Source organism: Microtus oregoni, unplaced genomic scaffold, assembly GCF_018167655.1.
Source record: "Microtus oregoni isolate MIOR12 unplaced genomic scaffold, Mior012 000026F_ref0000081, whole genome shotgun sequence".
NCBI lineage: Eukaryota > Metazoa > Chordata > Mammalia > Rodentia > Cricetidae > Microtus > Microtus oregoni.
Genome location: NW_024543085.1, coordinates 34,037,425 through 34,055,114, shown reverse-complemented (window position 1 = coordinate 34,055,114; position 17,690 = coordinate 34,037,425). Strand labels below are relative to the sequence as shown.

General features: G+C 43.7%; 1 protein-coding gene across 5 annotated transcripts in view; it reads left to right on the top strand.

Moving 5' to 3' along the window:
* Positions 1–17,690, top strand: part of Hipk2 (homeodomain interacting protein kinase 2) — a 191,658-nt gene that overhangs the window by 152,543 nt on the left and 21,425 nt on the right. For 3 of the 5 annotated variants that reach the window (XM_041675492.1, XM_041675493.1, XM_041675490.1), the window contains exons 10-12: positions 5,334–5,476; positions 8,112–8,291; positions 12,805–13,086. In XM_041675492.1, the coding sequence (XP_041531426.1) occupies positions 5,334–5,476; positions 8,112–8,291; positions 12,805–13,086 (605 nt within the window). The remainder of the gene's footprint in view (positions 1–5,333; positions 5,477–8,111; positions 8,292–12,804; positions 13,087–17,690) is intronic. The other 2 variants (XM_041675494.1, XM_041675491.1) reach the window with 1 other exon arrangement.

The window sequence follows — 17,690 nt, the reverse complement described above, 5'->3', positions numbered from 1 at the left end:
CTTTCTTGTAAAATAGAAGTAGTTCTTATAGCCAAAGCCCTGGAGATTATCCCTTCATTTTTAGAGCTGGAAAAAAAAAAGGCGACTTGCAGAAGCTATGGGCTGGAACCTTCCGTTCAATCCATAAAGGTGTTCTAACTGTGGAATGAGATCACAAAGATGAAAAATGATGGGAAATGTGTAACGAGTTTATAGTAACAGTGCTGGTGCAATACCAGAAGTCAGTCCTGAAAGACACTCGAACTCTGATACAGTTGTACTGTTTTAATGCCACGTACTTTACAGTTAATTTCTTTAATCCCACAATACAGAAAGATACCTATCTCTACTTGGGACAAGTAAGGAAACTGAAACAGGGATTTGCACAGAGCCATACAGCAGCTAGGTAGGGTGGCACATGTCTGTCCTACCAGTACTCCGCTGGCTGAGGCAGGAGAATTGTGAGTTCAAGGCCATGCTAGACTACATAGTGAGTCTAGGCCATCCTACACTACACAGTGAGACCCTGTCTCAGAACAAAAGCATTACACAACAGCAAGATGTCAGAACCAGGACACACTCTAGACATGACACGAATGTCCATATTTTCCTACTGTCTTAGACCACTTCCTATCTAGGGTGCCTTGACCTGTCAAAAAGTAAAGTGTCAACTTTACTTTTAAATAAGGTAGCTTCCCAAATGGTTTGTTTATAGAAGTGATTTCTATATAGAAAATAGTTTATAGATAGTCGATTGCATAGGTCTGTTCTTGGCTCTCTTGTAGTCCATTGGCCTCTAAACATCCAGTCTTCACCATAACATCTGTGTCTTGATATCTGGTAGGGAACGCATGCTGGCTACAAGAGAAACTGTGAGGGAGCAGGTCAAAGTGAAAAGATGGTGGTACAGCTGCCTGAGGTCACATTATACTCAGTCCTTTCTTCAAGGAGCAGGATCCAGAACTCCTTCTCACTAACAAGAGCAAGTCAGAAATTCAGAAATGACAGATCCTTCTAGACTCCACTTTCCATGAGGAGGTTTTTGTATTCTTGGCCAATTGAGTCCTATGGCCAAGGTCCCTGTATCCCCTGAGGACAGGTGACTTCATAAACTGTCCACTCCACCGAAACCCAGTGCTCCTCACTCTAAATGGTGGCATTTTCAACAGCCAGTCTTTGCAGCAATTGTCTTGCTGTCTACTTCTACCTCACTTGGCACTGAAGCTGCTAGCAGATAAGTAGGTTTGTTCATGCCACCTTCGTGGAGGTAACACCCACACCAGATTCCAAATAAGGCCATTGTGTTTGTGTTCTCCATAGAGTATGTTTAGGTACTGACCGAGATCATGGGAATTAGGTCATCTGTGTGCACACACCAGTTGCACCACTTGCTGGCTGTCTTTGAGGACATGAGTTTTGACATTAAAATTTCATCCTTTTTCAAAATAATACAGGTACATAATTTTTTAACTTATATGACAGCACACATTTTACTAAAAGAAAATATAGTTCTTTCTCTATCCCACCTTTAATTTCTCCTATCCCAAAACAACCTTTAACTTGACCATTCATTATGTAAATCTATATAAGTAACATTTCTATAGTGTTTTTCATTTGATTCTTCTAGATTTTATTCTAAGCTGACTTCCTATTTGTATAATAAAACCTTAGCTCTCCAACCCATCCTGCTGCCATCAGTCTTTCTTCCTCATTCTTTCATTCTGCCATTCTTCCAAAATAATTTGTGATTCAGCTACTTCATACTGTTTGTATAGTTATCGATCTTAAAACATCGCTCTTGATGAGCTTCGTAATACACCACATTTCCTTCCTTGTATGGCTGTCTCATTTTCCCACTGGGTTACCTTATTGTTGAGTCTCAGATCATTCTAGAGCTGCAAGAGGTTTCTGTGTTTGACGTGTTTAGGTTGAACATACTGAGTTCAGTGTATTATTTGTCTCTATGAAACCTTTTATACAGTCCTTGTCCACAGAGGTCTCAAGACTTACAACTTGGTGTTTTCCTGTTGTTTTCCCATGCTTTGTCCTCCTGGACTTCCCTATTCGCCTTGACTCTGAGTTTTGTTCTTGTTGTTGTTTCTTCTTTAACAATATTTTCTGTTTCCTCTTTGCAAAATTCTATTTATTTATTTATTTATTTATTTATTTATTTATTTATTATGTATTCAATATTCTTTCTGTGGGTATGCCTGGAAGGCCAGAAGAGGGCAGCAAACCTCATTACAGATGGTTGTGAGCCACCATGTGGGTTGCTGGGAATTGAACTCAGGACCTTTGGAAGAGCAAGGCAATGCTCTTAACCGCTGAGCCATCTCTCCAGCCCCTGCAAAATTCTTATTACATGGATGTTGCTACTTCTATTTTTGTGTGTGTATGATGTGTGGGTGTGTTGATCCATATATATTAGTGATGGGTGGACACATAAGTACTAGCTAGTTTTATGTCAAGTTGATACAAACTGGAGTCATCTGAGAGGAAGGAACAGAAAATGCCTCCCTAAAATCAGGCTGTAGGCAAGCCTGTAGGACGTTTTTTTAGTTAATGATTGATGGGGAAGGGCCCAGCCCATTATGGATACTGCTACCCTTGACCAGGTGGTCCTGGATTCTATTATATATTGAGGAAGGGTCTCTCATGTGAATTAGACCTCTCTGACCAGTGTAGTCTAGCTTTATAGTTTGCTGGACAAATCCTATCTTTGCCTCCCAAGCACAGGGAGCATATGGGCCACCATTCCTGCCTGGCATTCACATGGATGTTGGGTACCCAAACTCTGGTCCTCACACTTTAAGGGAAACACTTCACCCACTGAGCCACCTTTCTCGCCAGCCTGGATGTTTATACTTCTAAATAGATTAGTGTTTCTTCTCTTTCCCTCGAGTATGCGTGCATGTGTGTAGTGTAGTGTGGTGTGTATGGGGGGGGGTGGTGGTATGTGGGAATGTGTGTTGTGTGTGGTGTGGTGTGGTATGTGGTGTGGGTGTTTGGTGTGTGTGTGGTGTGTGTGTGTTGTGTGTGTGTGGTGTGTGTGTTTTGTGTGGTGTGGTATGTGGGAGTGGGGTGTGTGTGTGGTGTGTGGTATAGGTGTGGTGTGTGGTGTGATATGTGGGAGTGTGGTGTGTGTGGTGTCATATGGGGGTGTGTATGGTGTGTGTGGGGTGTGGGAGTGTGTGGTGGATGTGGTGTGGGTGTGGTGGATGTGTGTGCGGGGGGGGGGTCTATTTTCTGAGGGATTTCATTTGTTTGAATTTTTTTGACTTCTCTGTTTCTGTTGCCATTTTTCTCGTTTCTGGGAGCACCTTATCTTGCTCCATACATGCATATCTATATGAAGAAAGATGCACATTTTTTAAACTCTGAGGATATTAATTATAAACAATTATAGACCTTTGGAATTTTTTTCTGTCTCCTACATTGCTTTTGTTTCATGTGAGTTCCATTTTATTTTGGCCATGATGGCTTCACGTTAGATGCTTTCTAAAGGCTGCCTTAGCTGTCCGTGCGTGGCCGAGACGGAAACATTGAACTGCTCAGCACGCTGAGAAAGCTGATCAAGGATGGACTGCCTTCCCTGCGGAACGATAAAAGCAAGCCCAGCATTTCCATTGGCAGACCCTTACCCTCAAGTCATACCTGTAGCTCTTTTCCCCGCAATGTCTGGACCGCAGACACCTGCAGCGGGAATCTAGCCAAGCTTCACATGCAGATTTATCTTAGAATAATTCAGTATGCTAACTTTCTTGGCAATTGGCCATGTGTTGTTAGACCTCTACAGTCTTAACTGTTATTATCTGTCCTCCAGTCTGCTTGCGTCTATGGATCTATATATTTTATTTCTTCCCTGTCATGTTGGGTTCAGAGAAAAGAAGAAATAATTTGCCATATTTTCTAAGCAAGTCATTTAACCTCTCAGTCTCAGTTTATTCACCTAAGAGATGGAAATAAATAGTAGTTCTTACCTCATAGGACCAATATTAAGTTCAAAAATCCATTTGTGACTAAACACTGGCACACAGTACAGATCAAGAAATATTAGCTCCAGCCAGGCACAGTGGTGTGTGTCCATAATTCCTGCACTTGGAAGACTGAGACAAGGAGGGTACTGAGCTCAGGTGCTGTATGGGATGTATAGCAAGATCCTGTCTCAAAAAAGAAGATGGGGACAGCAATATAGCTCAGCAGTTAAAAGTGCTTGCCTTGAAGGCCTGATGACCAAATTCAAGTCCTGAATCGCAAAATAGGAGGAGAAAACCAAGAACTGACTCCCAAAGGTTGTCTCCAGAACCTCCGAATGCATGTATGCACTCTCATGTCATATACACACAATAATAGTAATAATTCTTAAAAGAAATATTAGTTCTTTTCTTTGTAGTAGTCATAATAAATTATAGGTACATGATGTAATGTCATCTAAATGAGCTGGTTGTATTTGTAAGCATCATTTTCACAGCCAATGATAAAGGTTAAGAAAAAAATTGCCTTTTCCCTTAAGGCTTTGAGGTAAAATTCAAGGAAATAGGGGAGAAAAAAAGATCACCTTATCAAGATATCAAGATACATTTCTAATGACATTAGTCAAAGCTCGTGTTTTTCATGGAATTGGAAATGAGTTCCAGACCACTAAGCAGTAAAAATCCTAACTGACATTAAAACTGGTTTTTGTTTTGTTTTGTTTTTTAATACAGAGTTTAAACATGAACCCTGGCTGAGCTAGAACTTGCTATGTAGTCCAAGCTGGCCTTGAACTCACAGAGATCCAGCTGTTTCTGCCTCCTGAGTCCTGGGACTAAAGGTGTGCACCACTACACATGGCTTCTTAAATATTTTGAATTTACAATGGTTTTACTAGTTAACTTTTATTTCTCTTCTGTGAACTCAGTGGACTTGAAATAGTTAGCTATAATTAATAAACTCATAGAATCATTTCTTTCATTTTGTCAGCTGACATTAAGAATTTATGGGATGGGGCTGGAGAGATGGCTTAGCAGTTAAGAGCATTGCCTGCTCTTCCAAAGGTCCTGAGTTCAATTCCCAGCAACCACATAGTGGCTCACAACCATCTGTAATGAGGTCTGGTGCCCTCTGAAGACATGTCTGTCTGCATGCAGACAGAATATTGTATACATAATAAATAAATAAATTTTTAAAAAAGAATTTATGGGACGATAAGTGGTCTCTGAGCCATCTCTCCCGCTCTTCCTTGGTATTTCGAAGCCAACAACTAGTCTACACTTCATCCATTACAAGATCCACACACAAATCAAGTTCTGGACTTGTACAAGTCAGCTAGGTGACTAACAAAATGTGGTGATTGTCACTGTCCTGTCTTACAGCAGGCCTGGCCAGGTGGGGCCCAACAGATCCTGCTTCCTCCAGCCTGGCAGCAGCTAACTGGCGTGGCCACCCACACGTCCGTGCAGCATGCAGCTGTGATTCCTGAGACCATGGCAGGCACTCAGCAACTGGCCGACTGGAGGTGAGCAGGAAATCCTTTTGGGTCAAGCAGTGTTATTGGAATAAGAGTTGTGTCCACCTCCGGCAGAAAATATCATGTGGGCTACGGCCACAGTGTAATGGGTGGTGGTTTAAACAGTATACCAGGAGCCCAGACATTCAGCTCTATTGATTTATAGTTAGCTAGCACGTTCTACCAAAACTCAGTTACATCTTTTAAACCAGACCTGGCTGGGTTTTCTCAGAATTAAGATCCTTTCAGAAAGCAAACATTTGTCACCAGTGAAGGAATACAGAAGAGAGTCCCCAAAGCCCTAAGCAATTCTCAGAAGTGTTCTCATGAAGTTTTGAGACATAGGTGCCTGTCTGTCTGAGCTCCCCAGGGAAAGTTTGACAGATGAGTTGTATTTGGAAGGATAAGCTCTAGCGTGTTTGTTAAATGTGCGTCTTCAGTTATCAGTGTGTCTTTTGGAGAAGAGTTCCCCTTCCACAGACCCCAGGGACTCCAGCCACTGCCTACCTGCACCCTGCATCTGTTTCCAAAGCTGCCCATGCAGCTCACTGACCCCCTCGTGGACACCCTGCTCCGCTGTTCTCATAAGCACTTGTCACTTTTCTCTGGCCCTCATCGCACACCACCACAATGTCCTGCTTGACCAGTACAGAGCCGTATGACAGCCTTCAAATTGTCCCCAGCTCTATGGCCCCTTTGGGCTGTTCCTCCTGCAGAAATTATTCCCTGCTGTCCTCTGGTAGCTGTATTACCATCCTGAGGGTCTCCCTAGTTCCTTTCCTGAGCATAGAATTCTTGAGTTGAATGGTAGTATATATTTGAAGTCTTGGCACACAGGCTAAGGCAGAAGAATCACAAGTTTGAGGCCAGCCTGAGTTTCATAGTGAAACTCTGTCTGAATAAGTAAGTAACTCTCAGGAAAAGGTAGGCAGGAGGCTAATATGTCCCCTGACTCATGTCTGCTGTAGCTTTCTCCTCCATGTAAACTACTTTCTGACTACTAACAGGGGGAGAGAACATGGGCCATCCCATGGCTGCAGTCTGCACTCAGTGGAAGGACTTTCAAACCAGGCAAAACTGGTTTCTCTTCTGGCTCTGCAAGAACTAGGGCGGGTTATTTAACTTTTATGGCCTCAGTTTCCTTTTCAATAAAATGGGGTCGTGATGTTTACCTCACAGGGTTGAGGGGTAGAGGGGCGTCAACAAAAATGGAACACAAAGCACTTGGCTGTCTTTACCATTCAGTGCAGTGGTGCCTGAACATGACAGAATGAATAGGCTTGGCATCTTCCCTTCACCCATTCACGACAGCTCACAGTAGGCGGGATTGCCTTTCTTCAAGCTCATTAGGAGTAGCAGCCAAGTGGAAAGCTATGTGACCTACGGTTTTGTTCCCCTCCCCCTCATTCTCCTGAAAGACACTACCACCACCACATCGTATTTTCCTTTGTCCTTCAGCAGTTAGAGCTCAATCTCAGCAATATTCATGCACTTATTCATGCATACTTTCTTATCCTGCCTTCTTCCACCTTTCTTCCATCTCTTAGTTGGTATCCCCCAGTCTCTGCATTTCACTATGGGTCAAAAGAGCAACCATAACCACAACCAGAAGACAAAAGACGAACGCCAGTGCTGCCCTTGTCTCCAAGAGAAAGGGCCTGCCTGTCTGTGGGGGAGTCAGCAGCAGGAAGAGGCCACCACAGCACTTCCAAAGGCTGTGCACATGTCTACAAGACTATCAGATTCACTATAAAATGCTCATCTTTCTTTCTCTTGTTTATCCCTTCAAGTTACAAAGATGGAATTTATATCTTTTTAAAGTTTGAATGAATTCTTTAGCTTTTAATTTTATTGTGTGTTAAATGTGCTTTTATGGACAAATCTTTGAATTAATCACCACCTTAAATGTTTCTGTTGGAAAACAAGGCTTCAAACACCATCCAGCCTAGATGGGAAGACTAAAATGTCACCTATTCCCAGGACGCAGGCTGCCAGCCTATTTCTCTCTGCATGTGTATAGCTGTTATTAATTTTGATTTAATACAAACTCTATACATGTCTAGTCACCCTTCAGTTAATCTAATTGTTCATTCAGCAAGCGTGTAATTAACTGATCAGCTGCTACATGCCTGAGCATTGTGTTAGCTACTGAGGGAATTCAAAAGAACGTTAATGATTCCTAATGCCAGAAACATATGGCTCCCAGTCATCAGTTTGTTTTTCACATTAACTACAATTTCCTCATTAATAAAATAGTATTTCTAAAACATCCTACCTACCTCACAAAGCAGAAGAAAAGAACCCATTTAAGTTGCTATGTAAATTCTGAAATGAAATGGGCATATTAATGCATAGTCACCTGTCCAGGGACTCTAAAGGCTGGAGGGGCTGTCCATCCCATCTCTCTAGAACTCAACGTTCTTTCCCCTTGAAAGGCCTGCTTCTCATCAACCAGCTTGATTTCTACTTCCTCAGCACAGGACTCCCACTCTGCAGTTCTGGGAAGCCCACGTGCCAACTCACCTGGCAAGGCTCATCTCTTCAGTGAGAGATAGCTTTTCTCTGGGAAGACGCTTCATCTCATTAAAGAGCGCAGCTTCTATAAAAACCACTAAATGGCCTTCTGCTCCCTTTTCTCTTTCAGGAACACACATGCTCATGGAAGCCATTACAATCCCATCATGCAGCAACCTACACTCTTGACTGGACATGTGACCCTTCCAGCAGCCCAGCCCTTAAATGTGGGTGTAGCCCATGTGATGAGGCAACAACCAACCAGCACCACCTCCTCCAGGAAGAGTAAGCAGCACCAGTCATCCGTGAGGTAGGTGCCGAGAGCCTTGGTGGCCAGAAACACCAGAAGATTGGAATGCTAAACACTGCTCGGAAGTGGGGATTACTGGTGTACTACCCTGGCACTGGTAGAGACAGCTCTTCCTACAAGAGCTGGGGGAACACCTTACAGTCCACAGAACATTCCAGAGCGTGCTAAAAGTGCTCTCTGGGCTCTGTGCACATGCAACCCTGCCTCTTGAATCTCCCTAGTTTCTGTCCCCTTGACTCTCCAAGGTGGAGGCCTGAAGCCATGGTGTGCCTGATGTCTTGAGTGCTTCGGTCCTTTCTTAAAGAACAAGTAGTAAATCACAGTAAGGAAGACTTCATTTGAGACCATGGGTATGGGTCCAAACGCTGCAGTGGGGGAAGAAGAAGGCTCAGCTCTGCACTTAGCATGGGCAAGGAAGTAGTGTCTAGATCGTGTAGGGGAAACAATGTTTAGGAGACAACAGAAATTGGAGGATTGTGGCTTAATCATCCTAACAAGATTCTCTCTCGTTTTTTTTAATTTATTTAATTTTTTTATACCCATCCATTCCCCCTCCCTCCTCTCCTCCCACTCTCCCACTTTACCCCACCCCCACCCCACCCCCCATCCATTCCCCAGAGACGTTAAGGGCCTCCCTTGGGAAGTAACTAAGTCTGTCCCATCACCTCATTGAGTTTAGACCAAGGCCCTCTCCCACCCCACCCCTATCTGAGCCTAGACTGAGCAAGGTATCTCTCCATAGAGAATGGGCTCCACAGAGTCAGTTCATGCATCAGAGTTAGATCCTCTAACAGGATTCTGTGATGGTGATTAGCTGTCATCCAAGGGACAGCAGAGGATGAGGAATCTGATCATATATCAAGAGAATGGGGAGGACCTCTAATTGAAATGAACTAGCAAGGCTCTTAGCTGAAACCAGACTATCAGAAGGGCACAGCTGAGCCTATGAGGAGGTTCAAAGTCTGACTAAAGTTGGCCACACAATCTCTGTCATCTTTTTTAGAAACAACAAGCCTCTGAGTTTCCATATGAGTACAAATTACCAAGATATCTTTTTCAAAAACATTAGAGAAATGCACTTTCATTGAGATTTAAGGTCAGAAATATAACTCATAACTTAAAAATAAGCTGTTTAGCTAACAAGTTAGCTCTAGATCATGAAACTACAGAATGCCTCCCATGTGAACACATTTGGCTGATGGCTTAAATATAACTTTGGTGACTCCCAGATGCTTAGCAGTGGATGGCTAATCCTTCCCATTCCTCTAAACTTGTACACCTTCAACACTGACACAAGGCTGTGTTTATGTCATTTTGTTGAAGGCAAACACAGATAAATCAGCAGTACCAGGGGCTGGGCCATGGAGAAGGGAGTTCTTGGGAAGGAGCCTGAAGGGAAGGTAGTAAAAGAAGTTCCACATCTGGGTTGTAGGTGTGGTTTGTAACTATAGATTAGTCAGTAACTCATCAAAGACTTCAGAGAGAGTGTTAGTGTATATAGTATCAGCTATAGAGGTCAATAAGCCTGACTTTTAAACAGAGGTTTCTAGGCTCCACTCTAAAAACAAACAGCAAGAGCAAAGCCCACCACCTATAGCTAGTCAAGTAGATTTAGGTCATGCAAACGCAGAATTGCTCCCACAGTGTCCCATGGTTTAGATGCACATCTTTGTTCATTTGGGATGGATTGAACAAAAGAAATTGGTGACAGAAAAAAAAAATCTAGTTGTTCTAATTTGCCTTTCCGTTTCTGTAATAAAAAGACTCCGGACAAAAACAACTTGGGAAGGAAAGAGTTTATTTCATCTTACAGGTTATAGCCCATCATCCAGGAAAGGTAAGGCTGGAGCTAAAAGCAGAGCTATGGATGGGCACTGCTTGCTGGCTTGCTCCCAAATTCATGCTTAACTACCTTTCTTATACAGTGCACAGGGATGGTAGCACCCACACTGAGCTGGGCCTTCTTAAATCAATTAGCAGTTAAGAAAAATTCACCACAAGCATGCCGCAGGCCAATCTGATGGACACAGTTTTTTTGAGATTTCTCTTTGCTGGTGTGTCAAGTCTAGCCATCATACTAGTGAATTCTCTCTCTCTCTCTCTCTCTCTCTCTCTCTCTCTCTCCCTCCCTCCCTCCCTTCCTCCCTCCCTCTCCCTCGCTCCCTCCCTTCTCCTCCTCCTCCTCCTTCTCTTCCTCCTCCTTCTTCTTCATCTTCTGTCTCTTCTTCCTCCTCATATAGCCAGGTGCCAGAAGCTAGATCTGTCTCCTTCATTCTTATTCAAAAATTAATTCAAGGACTGACTTCCCTCTAGCTGGCATCCTTCTTCATAATCCATTGTTAGGGTATTTCTGATAACACAAGGAAATTCTGCTTATATCAGTGGTAGCTCCCCAGAATGCTTTTGTGTGGCAGCCCTATGACAGCATGCCAATGTCATCAGAGGCAACAGAAACCACTGCTTTGGTCTCTGTGCTCCATCAGACTAAGACAGGTGCCGTACTAGGATACTGATCACACAGAACTGAGCTTAGCGTTCTTGTGATCACCTTGTCACAATTGCCCCACAACCAATTCAGCAAATCCTTCCCTGTCTTCTCACCACTCAGCGTTTTCAGGTGAACACAGTGCTTATGCAGGTCAGAATCCATATAGTTGCAAATCGTCTCCTCAAGTGTTTGTTATTACGGTTTATGAGATAGCGTCTCACTTTGAAACTCTGACTGGCCTAAAACTCACTATGTAGACGAATCCTGGCTTCAGATTTACAGAGATCCACCTGCCTCTGCCTCCTGAGTGCTGGAAGATCAGTCTACAGCAAAACTGTGAGAAACTACACAGACGGCCCTCCCTGTGTCGTAATGCGGCAGACATGCTTTTTCCTGTAGCAATGCCAGTCGACATACTGTAAGTGCTGAAACTGTACAAGCTATAGCACACATCACAGAGTAAAAGGAGCAGTCAGCCAGAAAGCCGTACTACCTGCTCCAGAGAGGACTTTACAAATGCAGCTAAAGCCTGCTATGGACAAAATCAAGTTCTCCTTTATTAAACTATTTTCATCTTATTTCTCTCTCTTCACTTAGAGGTACTAGACTCTCTAAGGACATAGTAGGCTCAAAGATTTATTCTCTTTTGACTTTGGTCTTCACTGCATAGATTCTAAAAGGATCAACAAAGGATTTGATAGGAAGAAAAAAAGGTAATTGTTCCCTAAAGTTACCAGAACTAATATAGAATCAATCGATCTAAATTAAAAGGCCCTTTTGGTGGGCTAGAGAGAAGGCTCACCAGTTGAGAGCACTGACTGTTCTAGAGCACTCAGGGTTGAGTCCCAGAGCTCCCGTGGCAGCTCACAACTGTCTGTAACTCCAGTCCCTGGGGATCTGAAACCCTGACCTCCTAGGGCATCAGCATACATATACATACATGCAGGAAAAACACTCGTTCACATGAAATAATAAATAAATCTAAAACTAATAAATAATTTTAAAAGACTTGGAAGTGTATTACAGTAGTTGAATTTGGCTTATCCATAATTTTTTAAAGTGCCTATTAAAGCATACCTTCTTCCTCTTTCATTTGTTCCGAGTTTTTTATTACAATTAAAATTGATTAATAAGCCTCCCATGAGGCTCAGGTCAAAATCCAAAAGGGTTTTGTTTTTTATTGTACACAAATCTGAATGATCATAGCTTTTCCCAGAAGAGAAAGAAGGGCAAGGCGAGCCAAGGGGCTGGGAGATCATTCCATCTGTAAATGCTTGCCACACAAGCACCAAGACCTTAGTCCCTAAACCCTGCATAAAAAGGCTGATCATGGCAGTGTAACCTGTAATCCAAGTGCTGGGGGAAGAGGTCAGAGACAGGCCAGTCCTCAGGAACTTGGGCAACCACTAAATTGGGGAGTTCTGGTCAGGCAGAGGCCTTGTCTCCAAACAAGCTGGACACTCCTGAGGAACATGCCCTGAGACTGACCTGGCGTACACACTTACACACACCCACGGCCGAGACTGTGTCCTTTAGCTAAAGCATCTGTGAGAACCTGGGTTCAGTTCCCAGCATGGGCAGGGGACGGGGGTGAGCAGTTAAATAATAAATCAGCCGTCAGCAAGGAAACCACAACCTTGTGTGGCAAACACCATTTTTTTCATCGCTCCTAAAACAAGAATCATGAACCACTGAGAGAGGATTAGATGAAGCCAAAAGCTGTGTTAATCCTGAAGGTTATCCTATGCAGCCATGTTGGATGAGGTAGCTAAAATCAGGACAACTGCCCCTAGAAAACCAGCTCTCAAGACAAGAGCCCAGAGAAGGCCCTGCTGAGATCCCATAGTGACTGACTCTAGAGAGAGGCACCACATGTTCTGTACAGATGGGGGCCAATTGGTCTGGGACTCAGACTTTTTCTGTAGAGATTTGCTAAGTCTGGTGTTTGATGAAAGTTGGACCCACTTGGATAGAGATACAGGGCCTGAGTTTTCTCTGTAAGTATGTGTTATTTTGTCATTACAGAAATGTCTCCACCTGTGAGGTGACCTCTTCACAAGCTACCAGCTCCCCTCAGCGATCCAAGCGTGTCAAGGAGAACACTCCCCCACGGTGTGCCATGGTGCACAACAGCCCAGCCTGCAGCACCTCAGTCACCTGTGGGTGGGGTGATGTGGCCTCCAGCACCACAAGGGAGCGACAGCGACAGACGATTGTCATCCCTGACACCCCCAGCCCCACCGTCAGTGTCATCACCATCAGCAGCGACACAGATGAGGAGGAAGAGCAGAAACACGCCCCCACCAGGTGAGGCTGTGCCTGCAGACTCTGGGGAGAGAGCAGAGGCATGCACTGTGCTGTATGGAGCTGAGCCACTCCATGAAGCTTGATTGTTTCCTGCTGACCCTCACTTTCTCATTTTGCCGTGTTCTTAGATCCACAATTATTTCATAAGAGTGACAAGCAAGTTTGCATAGTTGTTCAAAACCAAAATAACTTTCAGTGAGTTTGGCCTTAAAGAATAGTTACAGTCCCTAAACATTTGGGAACATGAGTCTATAAAAATTGGGCTCCTAATCCCAGTCTATTTTAACACTTATAAGCTTAAAAAATGTTGCCTCAGGCTATTGAATTTTTTCCCAGTTGGTCAAGATATCTCTCTAACATTGACTTGACTTACTCAGATTTTGAAGTAATTGTCCAATTAATCAGAAATTTCCCTGTGTCTGACTAACCCAATTCTTTAAACTGCCAGTTGGCTCTTCATACTCTGTATGTGCTTCCTGGGTGGAGGGAAGAAATATTTATTGCATTTGCAAGACTGTTAACCTGGCACCAGAGCCTCTTTTCTGCACTTAGCAACCAAACCCCAGCAACATGTGCCTTCTTCTTGAGCTGACAGCTCAGGTGGCTCAGATGGCTGTCCGCTAACCTTCTGTGGCCATAGTTTCACAAGCACACCCTACTGTTACCTTTGCATTAGGATCGACGCCAGGGAGGGAACCTGCCACCCCAAGCCAGAACTCTCAGTCACCATTGTACTTCCCATGACTGGGTACAAAGTTTCCTGTTCACAATTAGGCTCAAATTATTCATTGCTGATTGGACATAATGCTGCTAATTATTAATCATAATGTTTTTGATTAGATAATAAATTTTCATGGTTGAAGTCATTACAAAATGTCCAGCTAGACTGACTATAGCAGTTCCTACAGGATGCAACACTCCCACCTTCCAGGTGAAGTTTAGTGGTGTGAGTTTTCACTAACATGGTTCGGTGTGATCATTAGTAAGGTTTGATAATACATTGTTGTGTTTCTGTTCCTACCATTTGCTAGGTATCTGAGGGACACAGGGGTGGTGAGCCAGGCCCATGTTTTGTGCTCCATCTGCTCATTACAGGACGGGCCTCGCTTTCCTTTGTGATTGTAGCCCCAAACTGACTCAGTCTTCCATCTTTCCAAATCTGAGAATCCCAAGGACTCCATTTCCTTCCAGAGAGGAAGGTTCTTCCTACCCAAGCCTGGCCCCTGGCTTGAGAAGCCTGTGCATGTGTAGCTCTGGCATAAGAAAAGCTGAGCAGCCTTGAGCACAGCTGGAGAAATGCAAAAGCAATTTAAAGACCTAGCTGTCAACCAGATCACAATGTCATTTTTAAAGGCTGAGATCAGAATTGACAGCAACTCCAAACATGAGGGCCCAGGAGAGGATTGACTAGAGGGTAGAAGGACAGGAAGATGAGTGTTACCTCTCCGGCAGCCAGGGCCATTAGGGCCGAAAGTGGAGGGCAGGTGGAACAGAGAACTCTTTCCCTAGGAGGAAACATAGCTGAAATGTGTGCAGCTTGTGAGAAGTGCGGTGAGAAGGACTCAGAGGCTCGAAGGGGGGCAGGAGCAACCACAAACTGAACCCCGTTACTTTATACAGTAGGAAATAGAGGGGACTGCTAGCCTTCACCAGGGAGGGAGAACACGTTAGAGACGCTCTCTGGAGTGGCTGCAGACTGAAGCCACAGAGCCATGGTAAAGGACCACAGCTACCCACTGTGGTAACACGGCTTACAGAGAAAGACGCAGCAGTGATACTTTCTGCAGAGATAAATGATTGTTGCCTTAGAAAATGGTTCAGTACCCATAAGGATAGGAAAGTCTACCTGAAGAAGCAGCAGCCAAAAGGGCTTACTCATAGAGAAACCACTGTGTAATTGGATCATGTAATTGTGGCTATATTTAACAGTGAGAAAGTAAAGGGACTTAGGATACCTTTTTCTGGAAATCATAATTATCATAAAATTTAACACAGTGAATATTTACCAGTCCCATCATTGTTAGATATATGTCTGGGACTCCAAGTGTTTTTGTGAGGCTCGCATGTAATAAACAAGAAGAGACATGTACAAATCATTCTAACACAAAGCGGAGCATCTCTAGAGGAACCAGCCACAAACTCAGGGGAGTTGAGGGAAGAGAGTTGTAGATTTAAGTGAGGTGAGTGACGTGGCAGAGCCTCAAAGGTGAGCAGACAGGAGCTTTACAGTAGCAAAGCTTATCCAAGAGGATGCAGAATGTTGGGGACAGTAGATTTGGGCACGAGAGATGGGCATGAGGCATTTCCTCTTAGATAGAGATAAAGGCTTTTCAGTGGGCTCTAAGGAGCTCAAGGAAAATCATCCATCCTAGAAAAGCCAAGTGTTTACTGTGTGCACCTAAACAAGAAGGTGCCCTGACTGTGGACTCCTCCCCAGCCCAGTCTGAGTACTGGAGACATTTCTATTGTGATAAAAACACTGTAGTCAAGGCAACCGAGGGGAATCACAGCAGACCTGCCACAGTCTTGTCACTTCTGTTCCATTCATAAATGAGGAAGCTAAGGCCCAAGGAAGTCAAGTGACTCAGTCAAATTAATAAGGGTTCAACTAAAAGAACTGGGATTCTTTCAGGAAGTGCTATGCCATTGAAGAAATTATATTATTAATTACTGACAAAATAACTGATTTCTTTTGGTCACTAGTCACTAGTTTAGCTCTTATAGATTCTGTCCTGCCTTCTCCTGTAACCAGTCCCATGCTAGCATCCATTGTGTAGACGGAGCTGTAACAGCTCAGAGCACAGGTGCTAGGTCAGTGCTCGTCAGAGTGCTAGGGCTGCCCCCGGACATGGGTGGAAATTTAAATCTCATTGTCACTGGTTGAAAATCCAGGGCTCTGTTCTTTTTAATCCCTTAATGCTAGAGACTTGGCATAAAGACAAAAACTAAATAATAAATACCCCTTTTCCTGCATTTCTCAGGATTAAGTAGAACTGGCCTTATTTTAAGTATTTGAAAATATGTTTTTGATGAGAGAAGTATTTCATTGTGTCTGTGTCTTCTTTTACTTGGAATCTTCTTGATCATTGTGTATGAGGACATGTCTGTTTATCCAACTCCTCACGTCTAACGTACCTTATGTCGAAACTGTCTTTTATTTTGTTTTGTTTCTGTTTTTCAAAACAAGGTTTCTCTGTAGCTTTGGAGCCTATCCTGGAACTCGCTCTGTAGACCAGGCTGGCCTCGAACTCACAGAGATCCACCTGCCTCTGCCTCCGGAGTGCTGGGATTAAAGGCGTGCGCCACCACCACCCGGCAGAAACCGTCTTACAGAAATTGTGACATACAAACTTCTGTCATAAGGAAACCATTTTAAGTGTGCGATAAAAGTGATTCATTTCAGCTGATCTACAAGAAATATCTTTGTCCAGGCTTCATTATCCCCGCAGCCATTCACCGAGTCACTTGAATGACGTCTCTAGTAGGGGAGTAAGGTCACAGACATGTCTACATTCCACACTTCACAGTATACAGCAGCCACGCGAGGACTGTTCAGCCACGGTTGCGAACAATGTCAACTCTAAGTATCACATGATGTTTTAGATATAAAAGCAACTTCTTAAGTCACTCTTAAAGTATTTATATATTTTTTTTAAATTTAGGGGACTGTAGTTATGTTGGGGGCTGTAGTTCCTGTTCTTTATCCAGAATGCATGAGGCTCTGGGTTCAATACCTACCTCAAAAAAGAGTTGACCCAAGATATTTGCTTCTTTATACCAAGTTGAAAAGGTTGTGAAATTAGTCCAGATACATTATAGTCAGAAACTTACAAACTATTGCTAAAATGACTTCTGCCTGAAAAATAAACAACAGGAGAAAGAAAAATAAACATTCATTTATTATTGCCTGAGCAAAAAAGTCAACCCAGTGGTGCATGCCTTTAATCCCAGCACTTGGGAGGCAGAAGCAGGCTCTGTGAATTTGAGGCCAGCCTGATCTTCAGAGCTAGTTTCAGGACAGGCTTCTAAGCTATAGAGAAACCCTGTCTCAAAAATCAAAAATAAAATAAAATGTCAATTCAAACTGAAATTTCTTTGCGCTGACACATAGAGCAATGCAAACTCACCGCCCTCCTATACTGGTTAAAGAGCCCCATACGACCACCCTCGGAATGCACTCCTGGGCAGTGACTGCCAGCTAGAGGGCAGGAACAAAGAAAGCAGACTCCCAGTGTCCTGTAAGGGAACTTTGTTTCAAGCTACAACACACCCCTAAGTTGAAAACTATTTCAGTCTTGTGGGACTTGGACCCAGCCATGGAAGATCACTGTGTCTTCATCACAAGGCCCCATTCAAAACAGGACAGGGGGCAGAGTGGAGAGGCTCAGGGACTGTATCTTGAATAAATGACACAGTGCCAACCTGTCTGTCCCCAACATCTTATCCTAATGTTTTAGTAGACCACAGAGCCACACTAAAGTGTGGCAACCTCCTGGTTCCTCCTTACTCTCCACAGGCACCAGAGAGGGTTGGCTCCAGCATGGCAGGGATTTGCTCAATGCGTAGACTTAATGTGATTGGCTACCCGGTCAGCTGAGTCAAAC